Source organism: Saimiri boliviensis, chromosome 1 (genome assembly GCF_048565385.1).
Source record: "Saimiri boliviensis isolate mSaiBol1 chromosome 1, mSaiBol1.pri, whole genome shotgun sequence".
NCBI classification, from domain to species: domain Eukaryota; kingdom Metazoa; phylum Chordata; class Mammalia; order Primates; family Cebidae; genus Saimiri; species Saimiri boliviensis.
Window position 1 is genome coordinate 110,141,854 of NC_133449.1, and position 19,227 is coordinate 110,161,080.

Consider the following 19,227-nt stretch of genomic DNA (forward strand, 5'->3'; position numbering starts at 1 on the left):
GTCCAATACTGTATGGGACACTTTTAATATTTTTCATTTGATATTTATAGTAATTCCATAACCGAAGTGTTAAATTCTTGACTTTCAGTTTATTTAGGAAAAAAAAATTGGTTTAAATTACTTGCTCAGGGTCACACAGGTAGTAGAAAGCAAAGCTGGGGCTCCAAAATGAATGTTTAGCACAAAATGCTGAGCTCCTTTTTACTCTCCAAGAAATGCTATTTAACTAATGGTCAGACTGGAAAATAGAAGTGGCTATTTAAAGATATAACCATACCTTACTTAAGTTATAAACTTCGTAAAGTTGTGTTAGTAGATAAAGGATAAAATATGAGTTTCTTTTCTTAGAGTCATATGTTAAACTCTATTTAGAATCTTTCTTCTTTTAAAACTAAGAAAGTGCCTGTTTCATCTCTGAATAAAGAATAAAGAAGTTCATTAGATATAAAAAGGGGTATAAGTCCATTAGATATAAAAGGGGTATATCGGGTGAGACATCACCGTGATTTTTGGGAATTGAAGTCAAGTTCCGTTAATTCATCAGGATTGTATTCTGCCATTTGTAGTTAACAGAATTGGAATGTTGGAGAGTAGCCATGGTAGACCACTAAATCCAAATCTTGTAGCATAGCCAGCAGGGCAAACCAAGCATAAATCTGTATCATAGCTATAGGTATTTGGTGTATGCTTTAGGAGTACTTTTATCTTTAACAAAATAAAATGAGTATTTTAGAGCCCTAAATGTAATCAGTTGTCAAAAAGATGAGTTTGATATATCAAATGCAAGTCTGTTTGTTCATATTCAAAGCCAAACGTTGTTCCCCTCTTGGCTTGCTTATAAATATTCAATGTCACAGAAACACAAATAAATAATTGGCCATCTCTAATGCATTCTGTATAATTTATAACAGATCAAAAGATTATTACATGGTACAGTCAAAGTCAAAACTATATTCCATATATTACAAGTGAAAAATCGTAACATAGCCCAAGTCAGCAATGTATTAATGGACTAGATCTCTTACTGTGTTTATGTGTGTATATATAATTTTAAAAAATAAGGATTTAGGGATTAAGGATTAAGTATTGAGTTCTCTGCCATTGGAATTGACCTGGAAAGATTAGAAGATTATTATTCATTTACATTGATAAAAATCTTCATGAAAATGAAACTATTAAAATGACTTGGAATCATCTTATCCAAAAATATCCCAAGGTCAATTTTAATGAAAAATGCAGTTCATAAAATATACGATACTTCATCCTTAATCTTATCTCTTTTATCATTGTTAAGGACCCCTTCTCAACAAGTGATTTGGTTCTGGCCTTTTGCTAGGTTTTCAGTGTTCGTCTCTATTACATAGTCAAGCAAGTAATAGCTTAAAGTGGGTTGTATTCTTCTCAAGAATAAAAATAAATAAATTTTTGTTGTATACAACATTTTTCTTTTAAAGATTGGATTTTATCAATGAAATAAAACTTGCTTTATCAAGTAAATCTCTTTTAACTTATTCAGATATGGTCTTTGTCAAGCTAAACTCCAGCAAGTGGTGTTTGAAATAATAATTTATGCTTTTTTAAAAAAAGCAGTCAAGCACTAGCTATTTTTCCTATTTGGTCAGACTCTATAATCACCATGTTGAAAACATCCTAATTAAGGGAAGTTGGAAACAGACACACATGCTTTCAAGAGAAAGTTGAGTTGCACGTTAAAATGAAATACCCTCAATGCTGATGTTATTTTTTCCTTCCCATAGGGAACCACAGTCAGATATCACGAGTACCTGTTGCTATTAAAGTGCTGGATGTCAATGACAACGCCCCTGAATTCGCATCCGAATATGAGGCATTTTTATGTGAAAATGGAAAGCCCGGCCAAGTAAATATCTCCATGTTGTTAATGCTGAATATGTTTGTATACAACTGTCTCATATTTGATTAACCTGCATTATATTGTGCATTTGCATAATTTATGATCTGCAAACTCCTAGGCAAGAAACACATCCAAATGGGAATAGAGAGGGATTTTTTTTTCTTCCTCAGATGTTATTTATCTTCCTACTTATGACCAAACTGGCTCCTAAAGTGGAACAACATGCTGTGCCATGAACCCAGAGCCAAATCACTGTCTTAAAATATCTCGGGAGATAGATGATAGCAGCGGATGTTTTAGAGTGATGGGGGCTGAATTTTTACTTTCAAATGACAAGAAGCAAGATAAAATCTCATGGAGAGTAGACGTTTGTTTCATGGCAAATACATGAATAACAAATAGTAGTAATACCCAAGAAAACCAGTGGTATATAGAAAGTTGTAGGAAGTGAATATTGAAATCTGTAAAAAATGTATATATATATATATAGATAAAGAGGTGAATGACACATTTTAGATGTGTGTATTAGTAGAACACTTTCGTGGCTCATATAGTGTAGTTGGGCAATGAAAACAAAAAAAGAAACATAAAGAAAATCAGAGAGAGGGGGAAGAAAAGGGAGAGAGAGAGGAAATGGGAGTGGGAGAGAGAGGAAATGAGAGAGGAGGGAGGGAAAGAGAAAAAGAGGGAGAATAAAGGGAGGAAGAGTTAAACAAGCAAGATAAACAGAAACAAATATCTGCTATGCTCTGAATGTCAAAATGGAAATAGCCTATGTAAAGTTCTGCAAAAACATAAATGTAACAGATTTATTTTAACAAGGTACCAAAGTACTGTATGTTTAAGAAATTTATTCTTTTTCAACTTCCTAATTTATTTCTGGATGGTGACATTTTAATTTAAATAAACAGCAGCTGACAGTATGACACTGGAGTTGTTAATCCAACTATTCTTGTGCCTCATGTGGGTGTTAGGAATTAAATTTACTATTTACTAAGCAGCTTACCTGACAAGAGTCAGAGTTTTTTCTTCTAAAGAAAGGACTAGCACTTTAGGTCTATGCTTTTATTTATTATAAATGATCAATTTGTTACCGTCTCATAAAACAGTGGGCATTTTCCCATAGACTACTCTTATGTGTCTAGAGGATTGGCATTGTTTCCATCTACCAGAATAAGACAACACAAACACACACACACACGTGCTAAAATTCTAGTAATAAAACTGGTTAACTTTTAATCTTCTAGACACGTTCTCATCAAAGCATTCAGCTTTAGTAGTGATACACGTTTATTTTTACAATATTCTAACATTAGCTCCAATGTTTCTTAATTTTATCATGTGGATTTACCCCCTCTCAATCACATCCTTTGAGCATCTTCATTTGTGATCCTTTGAGAAGGGAGTGTGTATGTGCTTATATATATACACATATATCAACAAATATCATTTACCTAAATTGGTAGATTGAGTTGACAGAGAGAGTTTGATCAAAATCCGGCAGGTTGTTTCAAAGATATGGATGTTGTGCAGACCAGATCATTGTGAGATAATGTAGCCAAATCACAGACTGGTAAGCTAGACTTTTTCAATCACACAGAGTATGAAAAATACTTTATAATTTAAATGAAACTCCATTGCTCATGCAAAACTCATCACATAAGTTCACAGAGTCAATGGCATTGATATCTCAAAACTCAACATTGGCTTCACTTGTGTTATTGACAAGCACACCTCTTGGATCTCTAGGAATCTGTAGGTTTACCTGGTGGATTTTGACTGTTTTTAAAGTTTTAATGACTTTTCAGTCCTTCTTAACTTCAGGAAAAAAAATGCATTGTTTTCTCATCTTTCCTATGCAAAACCAAAATAAAAAAGTTGATTCTTTGTTTTATGATTTTTCCAATCACAATGAATGACTCTTTCTCTGAAGAAATGCTTATGTTGTGGGTATGTGTGCTATACCATCTTATCTTCTAATGATCTGTTTAGGCATATTTATCAAGTTCATTAGTTAACATGGAAGGATCAGATCTTTAATGACTTAGCCACGTTCTTGGACACATAGCTGACTGTTGATGATGTACATGAAGTTGTTGAAATAACTTTCTTGAACTCTTTGAATCCTTAGTGCTAGCTAGAATTCAGGTTTTATTTCTTACACACTTCTAGGTCACTTTTAATGCTCAACAGTCTAATTTTTATATTTAACATTTACCAAAATTTGTATTTGTTATTCACATAAGTGTTTACTTATAGAAGTTCAACAAAGATATACTTTCAATCCTCTCTCATAATACCACACAAATGACTCACTCACTATGGAACTAAAATATTACTTAGCAGATTATCACATGCTCATGAAAAATAAATGTCGAAAACCAAATTAGCCATTAAATTCAAAGTTTTCTCAATATTTTTAAACAATTCAGTCTGCTTTACCACAGCCTCAGAAAAACTGCAGGTGACATTCAAATGTTTTGTTTGGCTGGAAGGTGTGGGTTTAAGACTAAACTCAGGGGATCAGCTTCCTGGGAGATGGTACAGCTGGAAATTATTAGCAATAATCACAGATGGATAAGCCATTTTAAAAAATCTGGGCTGTAGGAACTGTCTGGACTGACAGGACCTATGTGAAGAGGTTTTTAAATGGCTCACAAAACGAAAACGAGTATTATCTTGAGCGTAGGTAGTTCTATTGTGCCTTATATATGTTTTTTCCACTGAATTGAACTCATCTAAAGGTAGAACGAAAAAGAAAAAAATAAAGAGGGAGGTCACTTTCTCTTGTCTACCCAGTTATCTTCAGTTTATGATATATCTGTGCTAGAACAAGTATAGATTCACTTTGAATGTAGAATTGGAAATAATATCTGCTCCTTCCACCTTCTCATGATTCTAAACTTAAAGGTGACATTCCCTTGAATTTGTTCTCTCAAAAGTGTAACCAGAACCACAACAGGGAGTAATGGTTCACAGACCATTACACAAAACCCACCTGAATCACATTTGATTAGAATCCTTTAAAATAATCCTTGGTTACATAGTTAAATGTTAATATATGTTATCATTGCTAGTTATGTATGTGTATATATATATATGTATATATATATGTGTGTGTGTGTGTATATATACATATATATATATATATTTAAATCTGACAGTTTCAGGTGATTTAAGTCAAAAGACTTAAGATGATATACATCTTTAGGCCAATTCAGTGGTGACATAATACAGTCATTTGCAGATGATTTGGCTCTCAGTTTAACAGGAAGATTAAACAGGATACTCTCCACTAACCCCTCTCTAATTTCCAAGGCAAAAAATGGGAATGTATGTTGAAGATTCCAAAATCAGAAAGTCATATATATGTCTGACAGTTTGTGTATCTGATAGGGTGGTGGGTTTCTTTTAGTCAGTAAATACTCACTGAGCACCAACTATGTTCCAGGACTGGGCTAGGTACTGAAAATGCAGTAGTCTACCACACCCCATAAATCAGTCTTTTACCTTCATAGAATTTTCTCTCTGGCAAACATTTAATTAAATTTATAAATGATAGAATTGCAAGAAAACATTTCAAATCTTCTGGACAGGTAGGATGCTGAATGGGAGAAGGGGAAACAGAGCTATCTCAATGAAAAGACCTTAATATAGGACAAGTTTCACCAGAGACAGAAAACATCTATCAAGTTCTGAAAAGGAGACAGCAGGGATAAACCAGATTCTTTCTGAAGAGAATGGTAATCTGGCTGGACAAGTGGTGGAACAGGTAATAAATGTGGTGAAACCAATATCTTCCTTGAGTATATTTGACAACCCCACACTCAGAACCAAGCAACAACCCCACACTCAGAACCAAGCATGAGGGAAAAATACAGAACTTCCGTGACCAGTGTTAACCAGAGGACCTTTCAAAACTGTGTTCTAACTTTTATCTCTTTACTAGATTCTTTCTTGGATTTTATTTCAGATATTAACCTCTTGGTTACCATATACAGAATTAGGGTAACTTTCTCTGGATGATCTGTCAGTGCAGAGACTGAATTGAATATTTTCTTCTGAGGCAAGGTGCTTTGTTCAGTCTCAGAGAATATTCATTGTTTTAGAGGTGATGGGAAGCTTCAGTTATTCTTCAGGAAAGAAATTCTGTTACCATAAAGAAATCTAGTGGAGTATAATTTGAGCTTCATCATTATCATACGAGTTGAGATTCACTGGTTGGTGTCAAGGAATTATATGTGGGTTAAAAAAATACTTCGGTTTATCTTCTTTTATCACATCTTTCTGCTTCTGATCAACACCATAGAAATATAAAGTATGTTTATTATGGGGATATCAAAGATCAAATAAAAAGATAGTCACCCATACTTCTCGAAGATATGTATTTAGCCAATGCTTGACACATAACAGATATTCACAAAATCTTAGAATCATGGTTCTAAGTCATTTCATTCAGCAATGATAATTGAAAAAGTAATTTCCTAGATATTATCATACAAACACTTATTTTACTCACAAAGACACAGTATATATGCTAACTTCTTCAGATGAAAAATTTCCTCATTTATTTATTGGACAATATTTTTTACCCATCTACAAGATACTAATTGTTGTAATATAATGTGAAGAAACAATGCGAAAGGGCATAAAAGTATTTTTTCCTAGGAATTTAGTGAAGAAGAGATTTTATGAAAGGAGTAGAATGAATAAATATAATGTAGAGTTTTGAAAACTGGTTTGAAATAAATGTTCAAACAACCAGACAGAGAAGCAGAAAGAAAACTCAGGGATCAATTTTATGTATTACTGCCAAATAAAATTATTTTTAAAATGGATATTGTTTATGGTGAAACTGGAAAAATAAGAAAGTGCTGGGTATGAAGGCAGTCTGCTAGCCGACAGAATAGGCATGTGCAAAAACCCTGAAGGGGCAGTGACCTCAGTTTGTTAGAAGAGTGAAAGATATCTGTGACTAGCATCTAATAAGCAAAAATGATATTGAACATAAAGAGTTTTATGTTTGAATAAAATATACACATGCAAGCACATGTGTGGGCACACACTCACACATGTTTAACCAGGAAGCACATTTAGAAAGCTGTAATTGCAAGAGATAATGATAGCCGGCTCTAAGGCGGTGGCTGTGGAGATGGAAGTAATTGAGAAAACTGATTCTTACATAAGGGAAAAATGTACACACACTTCTAATATATAATCAGCGTTTCTGCTCTGGGAGCTTGATGTTAACAACTACATGTTATAGATACAGAAGCCAAGACTGAAAGAAACTATGAGTCTTACCTAAGACTTACTATAAGAAGTGGCAAAAATGAATTTTAATATTTGCTCTTAAAGGTGCCAAAGTCCCTGAAATTTCTAGGATGTTACAATGCTCTCCAAGGAAGCAGACTTTGAAATCCCATTGTCTCTGTGACACACCTTAAAAAAAAAAAAAAAAAAAGAGAATAAGTCTGATCAAGAGTGAGCACTTTTTTCCAAAAGAAAACAATAAACCCCTGTGACCAATGACATTCTTACTCAAAAGCATTCCATGAAAACTTAAATGAAAAGAAATAAAGCTTAATAAGAGAACTAAAGATAATTATCCCTTGATAAACACTAGCAATGAATGGGTTTGGTACTTTATTTATTTTGTCTAGTTTCTGTGAGTCTTTTCTAATAAATGTGAAACAATAAAATGAAATTACGGCACTTTATAACACTCATGAAACAATAAATATAGGAGATTTAATTTTAGCTTTCCTGCCAGCAGGCATCTTTCATAATCTATCTGCATACACAAGAGGGAGACAGCATTGATTTTAAAGCAGATGAAATTGATGGCCTCCACAAAATGCATAAAATACTATTTTCACTTTATTTTGGGTGGAGTAAGGAGATGGTAAATTAATGGAATGCATAAAACAGCATTTGAAGAAACCACATATAGCAAAACAAATTTCAAGAGAGTCATTAACAAAAGAATGACTTTTAGAGCACAAGTTTGACAGATAAGAAAAGCAAAGTGAAAAGAAAATACATAATTGAAGGGCTTGAGGCTTGAACAATCTAAATGTGAATCATGCATTACCTATTGATTAGTTCTGTGAACCTGAGCCATAATCTCTGTTAGTTTAAATCCTCAGATCTTCAGAATAACTAGATAGATATTGATATATAGATATAAAATACATACTAAATAAATATTTGTAATTTTTAGTAGTATTTATTTCAACAAGTCTTGTAGTCTAAAAAGCAAAAAATACTTTATTTCTATTATATTTGCTGGATTTAATTGTTACTGTAATATGTTTATGAGGGAGCTTAGAGTAACACACTGTAGATAATTACTAAATGCATCAATATAGTAGACAAATCCAATGTTCTCTAACACTGGAATAACTATTCTTGTGATAATTTACGAGTACTTTATTTATCAAGGGTGAAAGATCAACTCTTCCCCATATGAATTTGTAGGTTAATTTTTTTTTTAATTTACTTGAATCATTATATAGAAACACATGCTATCTAAATCTTTCCAAGTCTCACTTGCAGGTCTGTATGTATTGGCTGGGACTCTTGCATGATTACAAATTTCACGTTTTATTCTGACCCCAATTTAATTGAAATTCATTATCTACAGAGAAAATGGTGTAAAGAATGTTTAAAGACTTCGGCTATTACAAACTGATATATTTTTATTGTATTTTCAACCTACAGAATACTGGGTAAGAATTTAGGATGGAAGCCAGGTGAGAAACCTGGATATGCTTGTTTTGATTTGCTCAAAAAAGCCATGATGATGAGCATGTTTTTTGAAGAAAGTCAAATTGAGGCTAGGTAGTAAGAGATTTTAACTGTAGGCTTTGTGTTTGTGACATAAATTGGATATAATCTGGTACCAGAGGAGCTGAGATAATATTGGGAAGACAGAGAAGTTAATGGTAACAGTGCTGTAACCATCAAGCTATGTAGACATAACACCTTCACACAGAGGCTGAGAAAGCCTTCCAATCTTTTAAAGACTGAATGGAGTTTTAGAGAATAGCCTTATTCAAAGTGACTTTTTGATAGAAACTTGTGCTGTAGCATGCAAATATATGATGTCGTTTGCTGTGTGTGTGTGTGTGTGTGTGTGTGTGTGTGCATGCGCATTACCTAATAAGACTGGGAGACATTGAATTAGACAAAATTAAGCATGATCTTGTTTATTTTGTTTTACTACAAGTTTATCTTTGCATTTAGAAATACATATGAATCCCAAAGAAGGTAATATGGCATTTCGAATTTGCCAAGGATGGCTGACTATAAAATCTTGCAAATTACCTTTATAGAAAAATTATAAAATTTGTGGGAGATGGGACCCAGTTGAAAAAAATCTTGCTCTGGGAGGTTAAACAATGAAACATATTTTCAATATAGGAAGAACTGTTTACAGTCTTAAAGAGGTATTAGGAGATATTCCCACAAAAAAATAGAGTAAGGGTAGAGAAGAGACAAAGTTGAAAAGGGAGTTGATTCTTCTAAGCTATGCGGAAAACTGAATTTTATCCTACTAATGAAAATGAATTATAGATTTTTAAAATAGGATAAGAGATGGAGTGGTTTGTATTTAATATTAATAATTTCAGTACCATACAAAATACATGAGTTATACAGAGTACACCAAAAGAATGCAAGAGGCAGAACTGGAAAATCAAAACTTTGTATAGGCACATTATTCTGGAATCCTAGAATTATATTGTTTTACTTCAGATGAAAAACCTGACACTAAAAAAAATGTTGGACATTCTACGATGCATTTATGAAGGCAGAGTCCTACATTCTACCCAGACAACTGAGGACTTCATTTAGTGTGTCAATAAGATTAGAACCTCATCTACTTCTTCCTGCTATATTTCCTGTAGGTCATACCTGCAAGCTACATGCTCTGAATAACCATTTGATGTTCCATGCCTATATGTATACATAAATATATATGTACACACACACACACACACACACACACACACACACACATATATATATATATATAGTGAGCTGGGAAAAAACATTAAAGGGGTAGGTAATAAAAATCTTGTTAGTGACTGGAATGCCATGCAAATTATCAAAAATATCTAGATAACAATTTGATTAGATATGAACTGTGAATGTATCTGTACTATATTATACAGTTTTGAAATAATTGGGTTATTGTGTAGATTTTGATAAAATTTCTTAAATACTTATATTTCCCCCTTCTCAACTGATCATTATTATATAACTTGATTTGTCTTGCAGGCCTAATTTCTATTTTTAAGCACCTTTATTTAATGCTTTTAATGTATTTTCTTTTATTTCATTTAGCTGTGGGCATCATTGATAATTTGATAAAAACTATGACCTTTCCCCTCATAAATGTGCATACATAAATAATTTTATACTATTTCATTTTCAAGTTCAGGAATGACAGCCAAATAAAGATCATTCATGTATCATCACTTTCTTTCCTAAGCTGAAAACTACTCTAAGAGATAGATGTCAATATTTCAGTAAAGTTAATATGATCATCAGAAATAAAGTGACAATAATACTAGAATTAATAGAATGTCAAACATTATGCTATTTCTTCTTCATCAACCATAACTTCCCTTCCTTTACTTCCTTCACTTCACTCCCTTTTTATCACCTTGCAGTTCATGTCATTATAGAAGGATTTCAAGGAAAGAGAAACTAAGTTTTATCTGAGAAAGTCACAGTGCAGTTCAATTGAATATGCCACACTGTTTGTTATTGCTGAATTTCCTAGAGAAGACATATGTTTGAGAAGTCTTGTAAACCATTCCAAAAGCTACAACAGAATAGTTTTTTCTCACCTTGTCCAAACATAGAACTTTTCCTTCTAAATGTTCACTTTGGTGTGTATTTTACTGATCAAAATCAATCAAGAATGGCCAGACTGCTAAAGCAAAGTAAGCAAGGATGGATGGGTCATGCTTACACATACTCCAAAATATTGAAGGTCTCAGCTCCAATTTAATAGAAACACATATATAGAAATTATAAATGTCTACAAGGTTTTGAAGCAGCCTGACATATTGGGGACAATGGATGCAAATAATTTCTGTTTAGGCTTATGTGAGATCAGATATTTTATACACACTGACACAACACACATGTGTACATACACACATGCATGTGTGTATATGTATACATATATAACATGTACTTGATATAATTTACATATATATAATATATTTGATATACCATAGTGCTGATAAGTTTCTTAATACTTACCTCTCAAGGTATTGTGAGGATAAATGACGATGCAAAAATGTACCTGCCATCACTTATTTATTGTTCATCCATTACTTCCTTTAGCCAATAGTTATTAAATAGTTGTCATGTGCCACATGTAATTCTAATGGCAGTGAGGGGAGAAATCACATATATGATTACTCCTGATGTGTAAGATTATATTGATAAGTAATATCTACAGAAACTCATGGAAGAGGTTCTAATAGCTCCCATGATTCAGCTATGCTTATTAACAGATCAAATCATTAGAAATGTATTTTTTTGCTGAATGCATGACTTTTCAAAAATTAATAATGGCAGTAATACCCTGCTACTATAAAATATTTTTGAGTTAATTTAAAATAGTCTAACATAAAATTTGATATTCTCCATGAAAAACAATCTAATTTAGATTTAAAATTTTTGACAAACAATGAAAAGGTGTTTTTCTTTTAAGGGTCAGAATTACACTACAGAACGCAATTATTTTTCAGTTTCATGTCTTAAAAAGTTTATTTAACTTCAAATCTGTAGTCTCAAGAAGTATAACAGGGTCTGCTCTCATCAAAATCCAAGCATGGTTCTAGAATTCGATTCCTTATCCCTACATCCCAGATATGCTTTGTTTTCTCCATTATATATATTTTGCTTGTAGCGTTCCTTGAAATTGAAAGTATTTAAACAACAAATTATGCAACATTGTATTTTTTTGTTGTATACTAACTTTATTGGTAGAAGGGACGATTTTTAAGCTTAACTTTAGATGCATATTTCTAAAAAATTATGATGGCTCCAGAAATTTTTATATTATTCTCATGAAATGATTGCTTAATTATTTGAAAAATCAACTGTGGTCACGGACCGCAGCTTACAGTGCAGCCTATGTGGTCTCCAGTTGCCATGTACTCAGTATGTCAATACAGTCTGCCTCTGTGGAGGTGCACTTCTTTGAGAAAATTTGTTCTTTTTCTTTTACTGTTTAAAGCTAAGTGTATTCAGAAGTTATTTCATCAATGAAAATTTTAGCCTCATTAGTATGGTATCTTAATGCATTTTAATTGTGTAAAGTCCTTCAAGTGACCTACTTGGCATCTACTTTTAGATAAAATGCCAAAGCAGGGGTTATCTACATTAAAGTAAAATGTCAAATGTGGTTTCTAACCAAAAATCTTAATCATGGCCAGTTTATGGGATATTTAGAAGAAAATGTAATAACTCACTATTTCAGCCACCGACATATAATGCATTGAGCTTGACAATATAAACTCTCTGAATTAATGATGAGGAGAAAACTGTGAATATGATGCTTTTCCATGGCTCAGAAAAGTGGTTCTCAGACTTGTGGGTACACCCGAACCACCCAGAACGCTATTTGAAATACAGATTGCTGAGTTCTAATCCGGAATTTTTTCAGTCAGTAGTTCTAGAGGGTGGCTCAATAAATTGCTTATCTAATGAGTTCTGGGCTAAAATAAATGGTGGAAAAGTATACTAACTTCTGGTGTGATGTTTAGACCAAACTTCTGAAATGTTATATGGCGGGTAGTTATGGTTTCTTTGCCACAGGTAAGCTATATTATTGCATCTTTTGTTTTGGTCATGGTGGCTTATCTAATCAAATGACTCTCCTGTAGATGCAACAGCAAGTATGAGTCATTTTTGCATAGATTACTTGAAATAGTATGAATGATATCAGTTATGGGAGCTTTATCCGCTAAGGGTACTGTAGGAATGCATTTAACTATGACTGATATCTGCTCCAGAAAACCAAGACATCTTCTCTTCATTTGCTCTTATTCTTCACATGCACTAACACACTTCAGAAGTTACATCTTCATGGTTGCACCTGGGGCAAGAAGTCCTTTAGAGACAAGACTAAGCACACAGAGAAGAAGCTGCTACATTTGCTCACAAGCAATGTTTCTCACTCTCTTCTTTATAATTGCCTGAAAGAAGGCTCTGTCAAAGAGAGTCATTCCCTTGACTTTTTAACATGAAAATCCAGCACAGCTGTTCTGAGATGAAGTGGTCAACTCATACTTTTCTGTTAAATATTTTTACATGCAGGCAGTCCAAAGGAGTTATTCGTGTTTCAAATCTAGTACCCTTGAACTTTAATTCATGTTGATTTTTATGAAACTAGTACTCTAGGTCCTCTCTCTACGCTTAAATGTCAAGCCAAATGTGCTATGTGTTGAGGTACAGTAAGTGTAATTGCATTCTCCTTTAATCTGATCATGTTGGGTCATTAAGTGACAGTTGTTATAAGTATATAAGTATTTATCAAAGTGCCATGTCATCAATAAATAGCATTGACCCTAGTAAATACAATAATAATAATGATGATGACTAGCATTTTATTGAAAATTTACTAGATACCAGATACTGTCCAAAGATTTATATGAATTTAAATCCATAATCAAAACAAACCTATGAAAAAAATATTCTTTGAATTTGTATTTCTGGCATACAAGAAAATGAAGTTTCAGAGACTAAAGGAACTCCTTCAGTGTCACACGATGAGTCACAAATAGAGCTGTGGCTTTCATCTTATCTGGGAAGCTTAACTCCAGAGTCTTTTCTTGATGACTATCTCACTGTCTTAACCATGAGTTATAGTTTACAATATTTTATTGTTTTGTCGCTCAAGCTAAGTTCAATTGTAACTAGTTAGAAGACATTATAAGTAGACAACAAAGTCCTTAATAAAAATCAAACACAAAGCAATGTTCCATTTTGAAAATGGATACCTAGAAACTGAAAAAAAGAAAGTATTTTTGACTCAAGCAAATTTAAGGCATTGCCTATCATATAACACGTGCTTGATACAAAGTTAAGCCCCATAGCTACTAAAAGTTCTGAAACTGTGGTTTTTACACTTGAGTGGTAAGTTAGAAAACAAAGATGATCCCTTCTTAAAATGCAGTAATCGACTTATTTCTTTAATAAAATTTCAAAGTTCAATGGGACATAATTCTTCAAACAGAAACAATATTTTGGCATCATTATTATATCCTCAAAATATCGTAACCCTGAAGGCACTTCTTTGTTAACTACTTTTTATGGTAAATCTATTATCACAATAGTATTGTACATTCAAATTTTTACTATATTAGGTCTTGTCCAACTTGTCATGTTGAAGTAGCAATATCACAGAATCATAAACACAAATTATTAAGATAATTATCTGACATCCCGAGAAATAACTTTAGCATTAAGTTAGTGTAGCTTTGCAAATGAAACACACGCCTTCAGTAGGCACCAATTCCAAGTACCTCTAACTATCCAAACAGTTCTCTGCACCGTGGTAATTCTAACCCCTATAATTTGTTCATCTCAGGATACACTCCAAAGCATTGTTTGCATGTGTTATCCACTAGCTTTTAAAAACAGTATTCATTATTGGGAGGGAACAGAAGCAACTCATCAGAAAGATTTGTTGCAGTGATGTTTGTGCTGAGGAACATTATTTGGCAAACATTTATAACCTGATGTGTAAAAGAGTTGTGAGGATTCAAGATTTAAGTCATTTACTTCAAAGATCCTCCCAAGAGCCACACTGCAATCACTGTAACAATTCCAAATCTCATTCTAGATGCCCGTAAATACTCAAATTGGAAAGAAACCTGTAATTGTCCAGTGGATATTTCAAATACACTTAATTTTGCTATTTCAAGCCACAGACACCAAATGGACACAAAGGTAATGCTCTTAATTTTCATCAACTTATCAAAGCTGAGGTTTTAAAGTGATGAATCCCTTTGTTCTTGGCACAAACCATCCCTGACAATTTAGAGAGCTGAAAAAGAGTCTTTGAGCCAAGGTATCAGACCACAAAAAGAATGTCACTAAGCTCCCATCAATGGTAGGAGCCTCTGAAATTATCAGAAATGCTGACGTCAAGTTTTATATTTCAGGTCATTCAAACAGTTAGCGCCATGGACAAAGATGATCCCAAAAATGGACATTATTTCTTATACAGTCTCCTTCCAGAAATGGTCAACAATCCGAATTTCACCATCAGGAAAAATGAAGGTAAATATATTAGCTTTGTGAAACAGAGTACAATATAAATTGGAAAACAGGTTGCAATTTTATAACATAACTGAAAATATCATTATAATAATTTTTGTTTACTCAGGAGCACTTGAAATTCAGCTTATCAGTATAATGGCATGATAATTACTTCCTATTTTCAATATTTAAATAATAGATAAGAAAACTGTTAATTTTATTCCAGAAAATACCTCAATCACCTTACTTTAAAAAAATGAAAAGTAAAATGTAACCCCTTGAAAGCATACAGGTATTTTGAGATACTGAGATAGCCTGAGAGAAGGAATTGGCTTACACTTTGCAGTTGTTAAGTTTTAATTGAATGTTTACCAAGTCTTTAGGGAAAGGTTTTCTAATTTTGCCTGGTTGGTGGGTACACATTAAAGGTATTTGTTTTAAGCCTGTACCAAATTCAACAATAACAATTAGATCAGAAAATCCTTTTTGAAGGACATTTCTTATCAGTATTATTTTGGAGCTAATATGAACTGATTCATTAAGTTTTTCACTCACTGAGCATGTTCAATTCATTTCATTAGATTTTCTAAGGACCAACCTTGGATTGCTGTTTTCTTTAACTATATTGTTTATTACATATGCAAGCCATAGATTATTGTTAAAAGTCTATCTCATTTGGACATTTTTGTTTCCTAAACTGCTATCTATTTAAAAAGTTTTTAACTTGATTTTTTTTGATTCAAATATATTTAAGTCTTAGCTGCAGCTGTTTTAAGATGATTAGCAAAATATAAGTAGTATCTCGGCCTTTTTTCTGGCCTTTACTATAGGTGTCTGTTTAGGTCTTTCAATGGTTTGCATACAAGCTATACTCAGAAGAGTAAAATTTGATTCATGGTATCTGTTTGTATGATATGTGATAATCTGTTTAAAAGAGGTAGTGAATATTGACAAACTTTCTTTTATGAAATAAAATAACAGTTTTATGGCTCATGCTAAATGTATTACGGTCTTGCCTTTTAATAAAATGTTATATATTCTTTGGGGATGCTTTGATAAATGTGGATGAATCACTAAAAGGAAATGACGGTCATTATATGGATATTACCTATTCAGCTGACTTCCACTATTATAAACACTAAGGAGACAAAACCTTTTCTTTCTCCTCAATAATGGACTATTCAGACTATTCATTTTTTAGTCATCCTGATTAGAAACTGTCATCCAAGTACATTGTCTTTGTTTCCTTATTAACATCCTCAATATTTTTTAATGGAAATCTAGCAGTCATTATTTTTGCATATAAAATGCCCAACTATTAAAATTCTCCATGAAGAAGTTATTTCCTATTCCAAATATTCAGAGATCCTTAGTGTTTCCTGTAGCTTTTGTAATTTCAACATACCTTGTTGTAAGTGTGACCCTGGAAGGCATCACATAATGTATTGGGTGAATGGGAATATACTACTGGGTACCAGGGAAAGTCTAGTTTTGACCCATATTTATTATGCCCTAATATTTTTAAAGACGCGATTTAATTCTACAATGAATGTATTTTATGTGTTTTCTCAAATTTTTGAAATTAGTAGAAAATGAAAGTTAAAATACTTAGAATATTTTATTCTGCTTCATTCCACATTTTATAATAAAACCTGTAACAGAATATTTAATGTCATATTAATTATCTGTTTCATTTAGAAACAGGAACATAGAAGTTAAAATTATGATCTATCTTACAGGTTTTTCATATTATTTTGTTTTGTATTTTTTTTAAAAAAAAGATGTCAGTTACTATTGAAAAATGACTTGACACAGAAAGAGCACTCCATACATCATGATTATTTATTTTAGATTGTGTTTATGTATTATACAAAGAGTGACCATGTAATTTATTGTCTCTACTGAGACATGTTTTAAAGTGAGAGGGGTCGTTACTTATATTTATGTCTGAAAAACACCATAAACCAGGACTGTCTTATGGAAAGTAGGACTTATATTCACTATGATTTTGGATTTAGGATTCAAATGTTCAACATTCCTTTCACAAAATAAATCATGAAACCACAGGTTTGAAATAGATATATAAAGTTCATATTCTTATGTTCCTCTTCCTAGATCAGAAATTCATGAGTTTTGCTTCATATACCACTACTTACTTGACATCCAGATATGTACTGTAAAAACAGAAAAAAAAAAATCTTGTCTTAATATGTGTATATATATACATGTAGATAGATACATAATAGATAAATAGATATCTTGTGTGACTATTGAGAATTCGTTGTCAATAATGACAGAACATAAAAACTACCAAAAAATCAAAATACTAAATATGATTTACTTTAAAACTATGGCATATTCTATGTTGGAAATACGGAGAGATAGAATCAAATGGTATAGCCATATTTATAGTTTTTATTTTCCTTCTTAAGATGAATTTTAAAATGGCCAGTGTCTGATGCTTCCTCACTGAGAAAAGCATGAGTTACAAGTTCCAGCCTACCAGAAATATGTGAAAATGTTGAGAGAGATAATATAATCAAACCTACAGTTGATGAACAAGTTTGTCTCCTATTTAATTTGATCCTTAAGGGAGATGATTTTGCTATTTGGCATTTTCTAAGGAACTTGCCACCATATATTTCATTTCCAAATTATTTTTATTTTTCTCCTCTCTTATAAGATTGGTCATAACGCAATTTCTATCAATTTATTCACAATAAAAGACAAAATGAGATAGAAATTACCTCTCTCTTGTTTCCTACACAGTTGAAGTATTTCACAAATTATTCTCCTAAATATATGAGAATCATATTTCTGCCAGAATAGGAAAGCAAACTTCAATATAAATAAAAGTAAAAAAAGTAAAGGTCAAAAATACAGTGAACCATTTATACCACACGTGCCCACCAAAAAATCAAAGATCCTTGAATACGATCCAGATAATGGTTTCTTCATCTTCCAGTTGGCTGAGTTTATAAGCAGAGAGTTTTGTTGACGACATTTCCTTATTGGCTTCCATTTTCAACCATGGAAATGGAAAACACCTAACAATTACATATCACAAGACAAAGAAGGCTAAAAGGGACCTTTTAGAGATACTAAAATATCTTGTTTGCAGGAAATTTGAGGTCTGCAGAAAACTACCCTTCTTCAGCCTGAATACTGCAGGTAAAAAATGTGATACAAATTGCCAGAGCACCGTCTGGTGAAATGGGAGCTTTCATGGTTTATACTGAAATGCTTAAATCATGTGTGTAGAGAAATGAGAAAAAAACGTTAATCTCTGCTCTGTAAGGAGAACCTATGGTAAGAAGAAAAATAGACAGTGGGCTTGGACTTAGTTATAGCTTGGTTATGTTTAAAAACCCAGCAGGAGAACCGTAGTACCTGATGATAACAATTTATTTTTCCTTCTTAATATCCCTCATTGACTGAAATAGTATTGATAAGAACCTCACTTTAAACACATACTTTTGATAATTAATTTGAATAATGTAGATGCTAACCACTACTTTGGAATAAACATGACTTGTGTTAGCTCATTGTTAACTAAGTTGCATAACGTAGTTACCTGCGTAAAGAATTATTTATGCATTGCCTGACAGATTTCTGTCTCAACTGATTGACCTACTTCAAATGGTATACAATTTATTTATTTATTTTTGTATCCTGGAAGTATCCCTTGCAAGAATACTCTTACTTTAAGGAAATTGTTTTAAGCCTCAGTTTTCTCATCTGGAACACCAGGATAAAATACCTGCCTCATATTTGTGCTGTGATGGATATGTATGAGCTACGACTTAGACAGCAATTGACACAATGCCTGGCACATAGGAAAACACTGAACAATAAGTGATGAGGTTCCTTTATATGAATTTCTTAATTCTTTCTCATACTGTGTTATATCTCCTCTGGCTTATGCTCAGCCAGGTCTCTTTGAAGCTTTAAATCTTCAGAATTATAAATCTTGTGCAGTAATCTTGAACGTGGCTTCATCAGTAGTTGGGAAAACACTGATCCTTACTAGAATGCATTGCAAAAATTTTGCTTATGCAGTA

At 32.6% G+C, this 19,227-nt stretch overlaps 1 protein-coding gene across 5 annotated transcripts in view; it reads left to right on the forward strand.

Moving 5' to 3' along the window:
- CDH8 (cadherin 8) overlaps nt 1-19,227 on the forward strand; it is a 391,036-nt gene that overhangs the window by 314,513 nt on the left and 57,296 nt on the right. For all 5 annotated transcript variants that reach the window (XM_074402120.1, XM_074402130.1, XM_003936250.3 and 2 more), the window contains 2 exons: nt 1,758-1,879; nt 15,070-15,187. In XM_074402120.1, the coding sequence (XP_074258221.1) occupies nt 1,758-1,879; nt 15,070-15,187 (240 nt within the window). The remainder of the gene's footprint in view (nt 1-1,757; nt 1,880-15,069; nt 15,188-19,227) is intronic.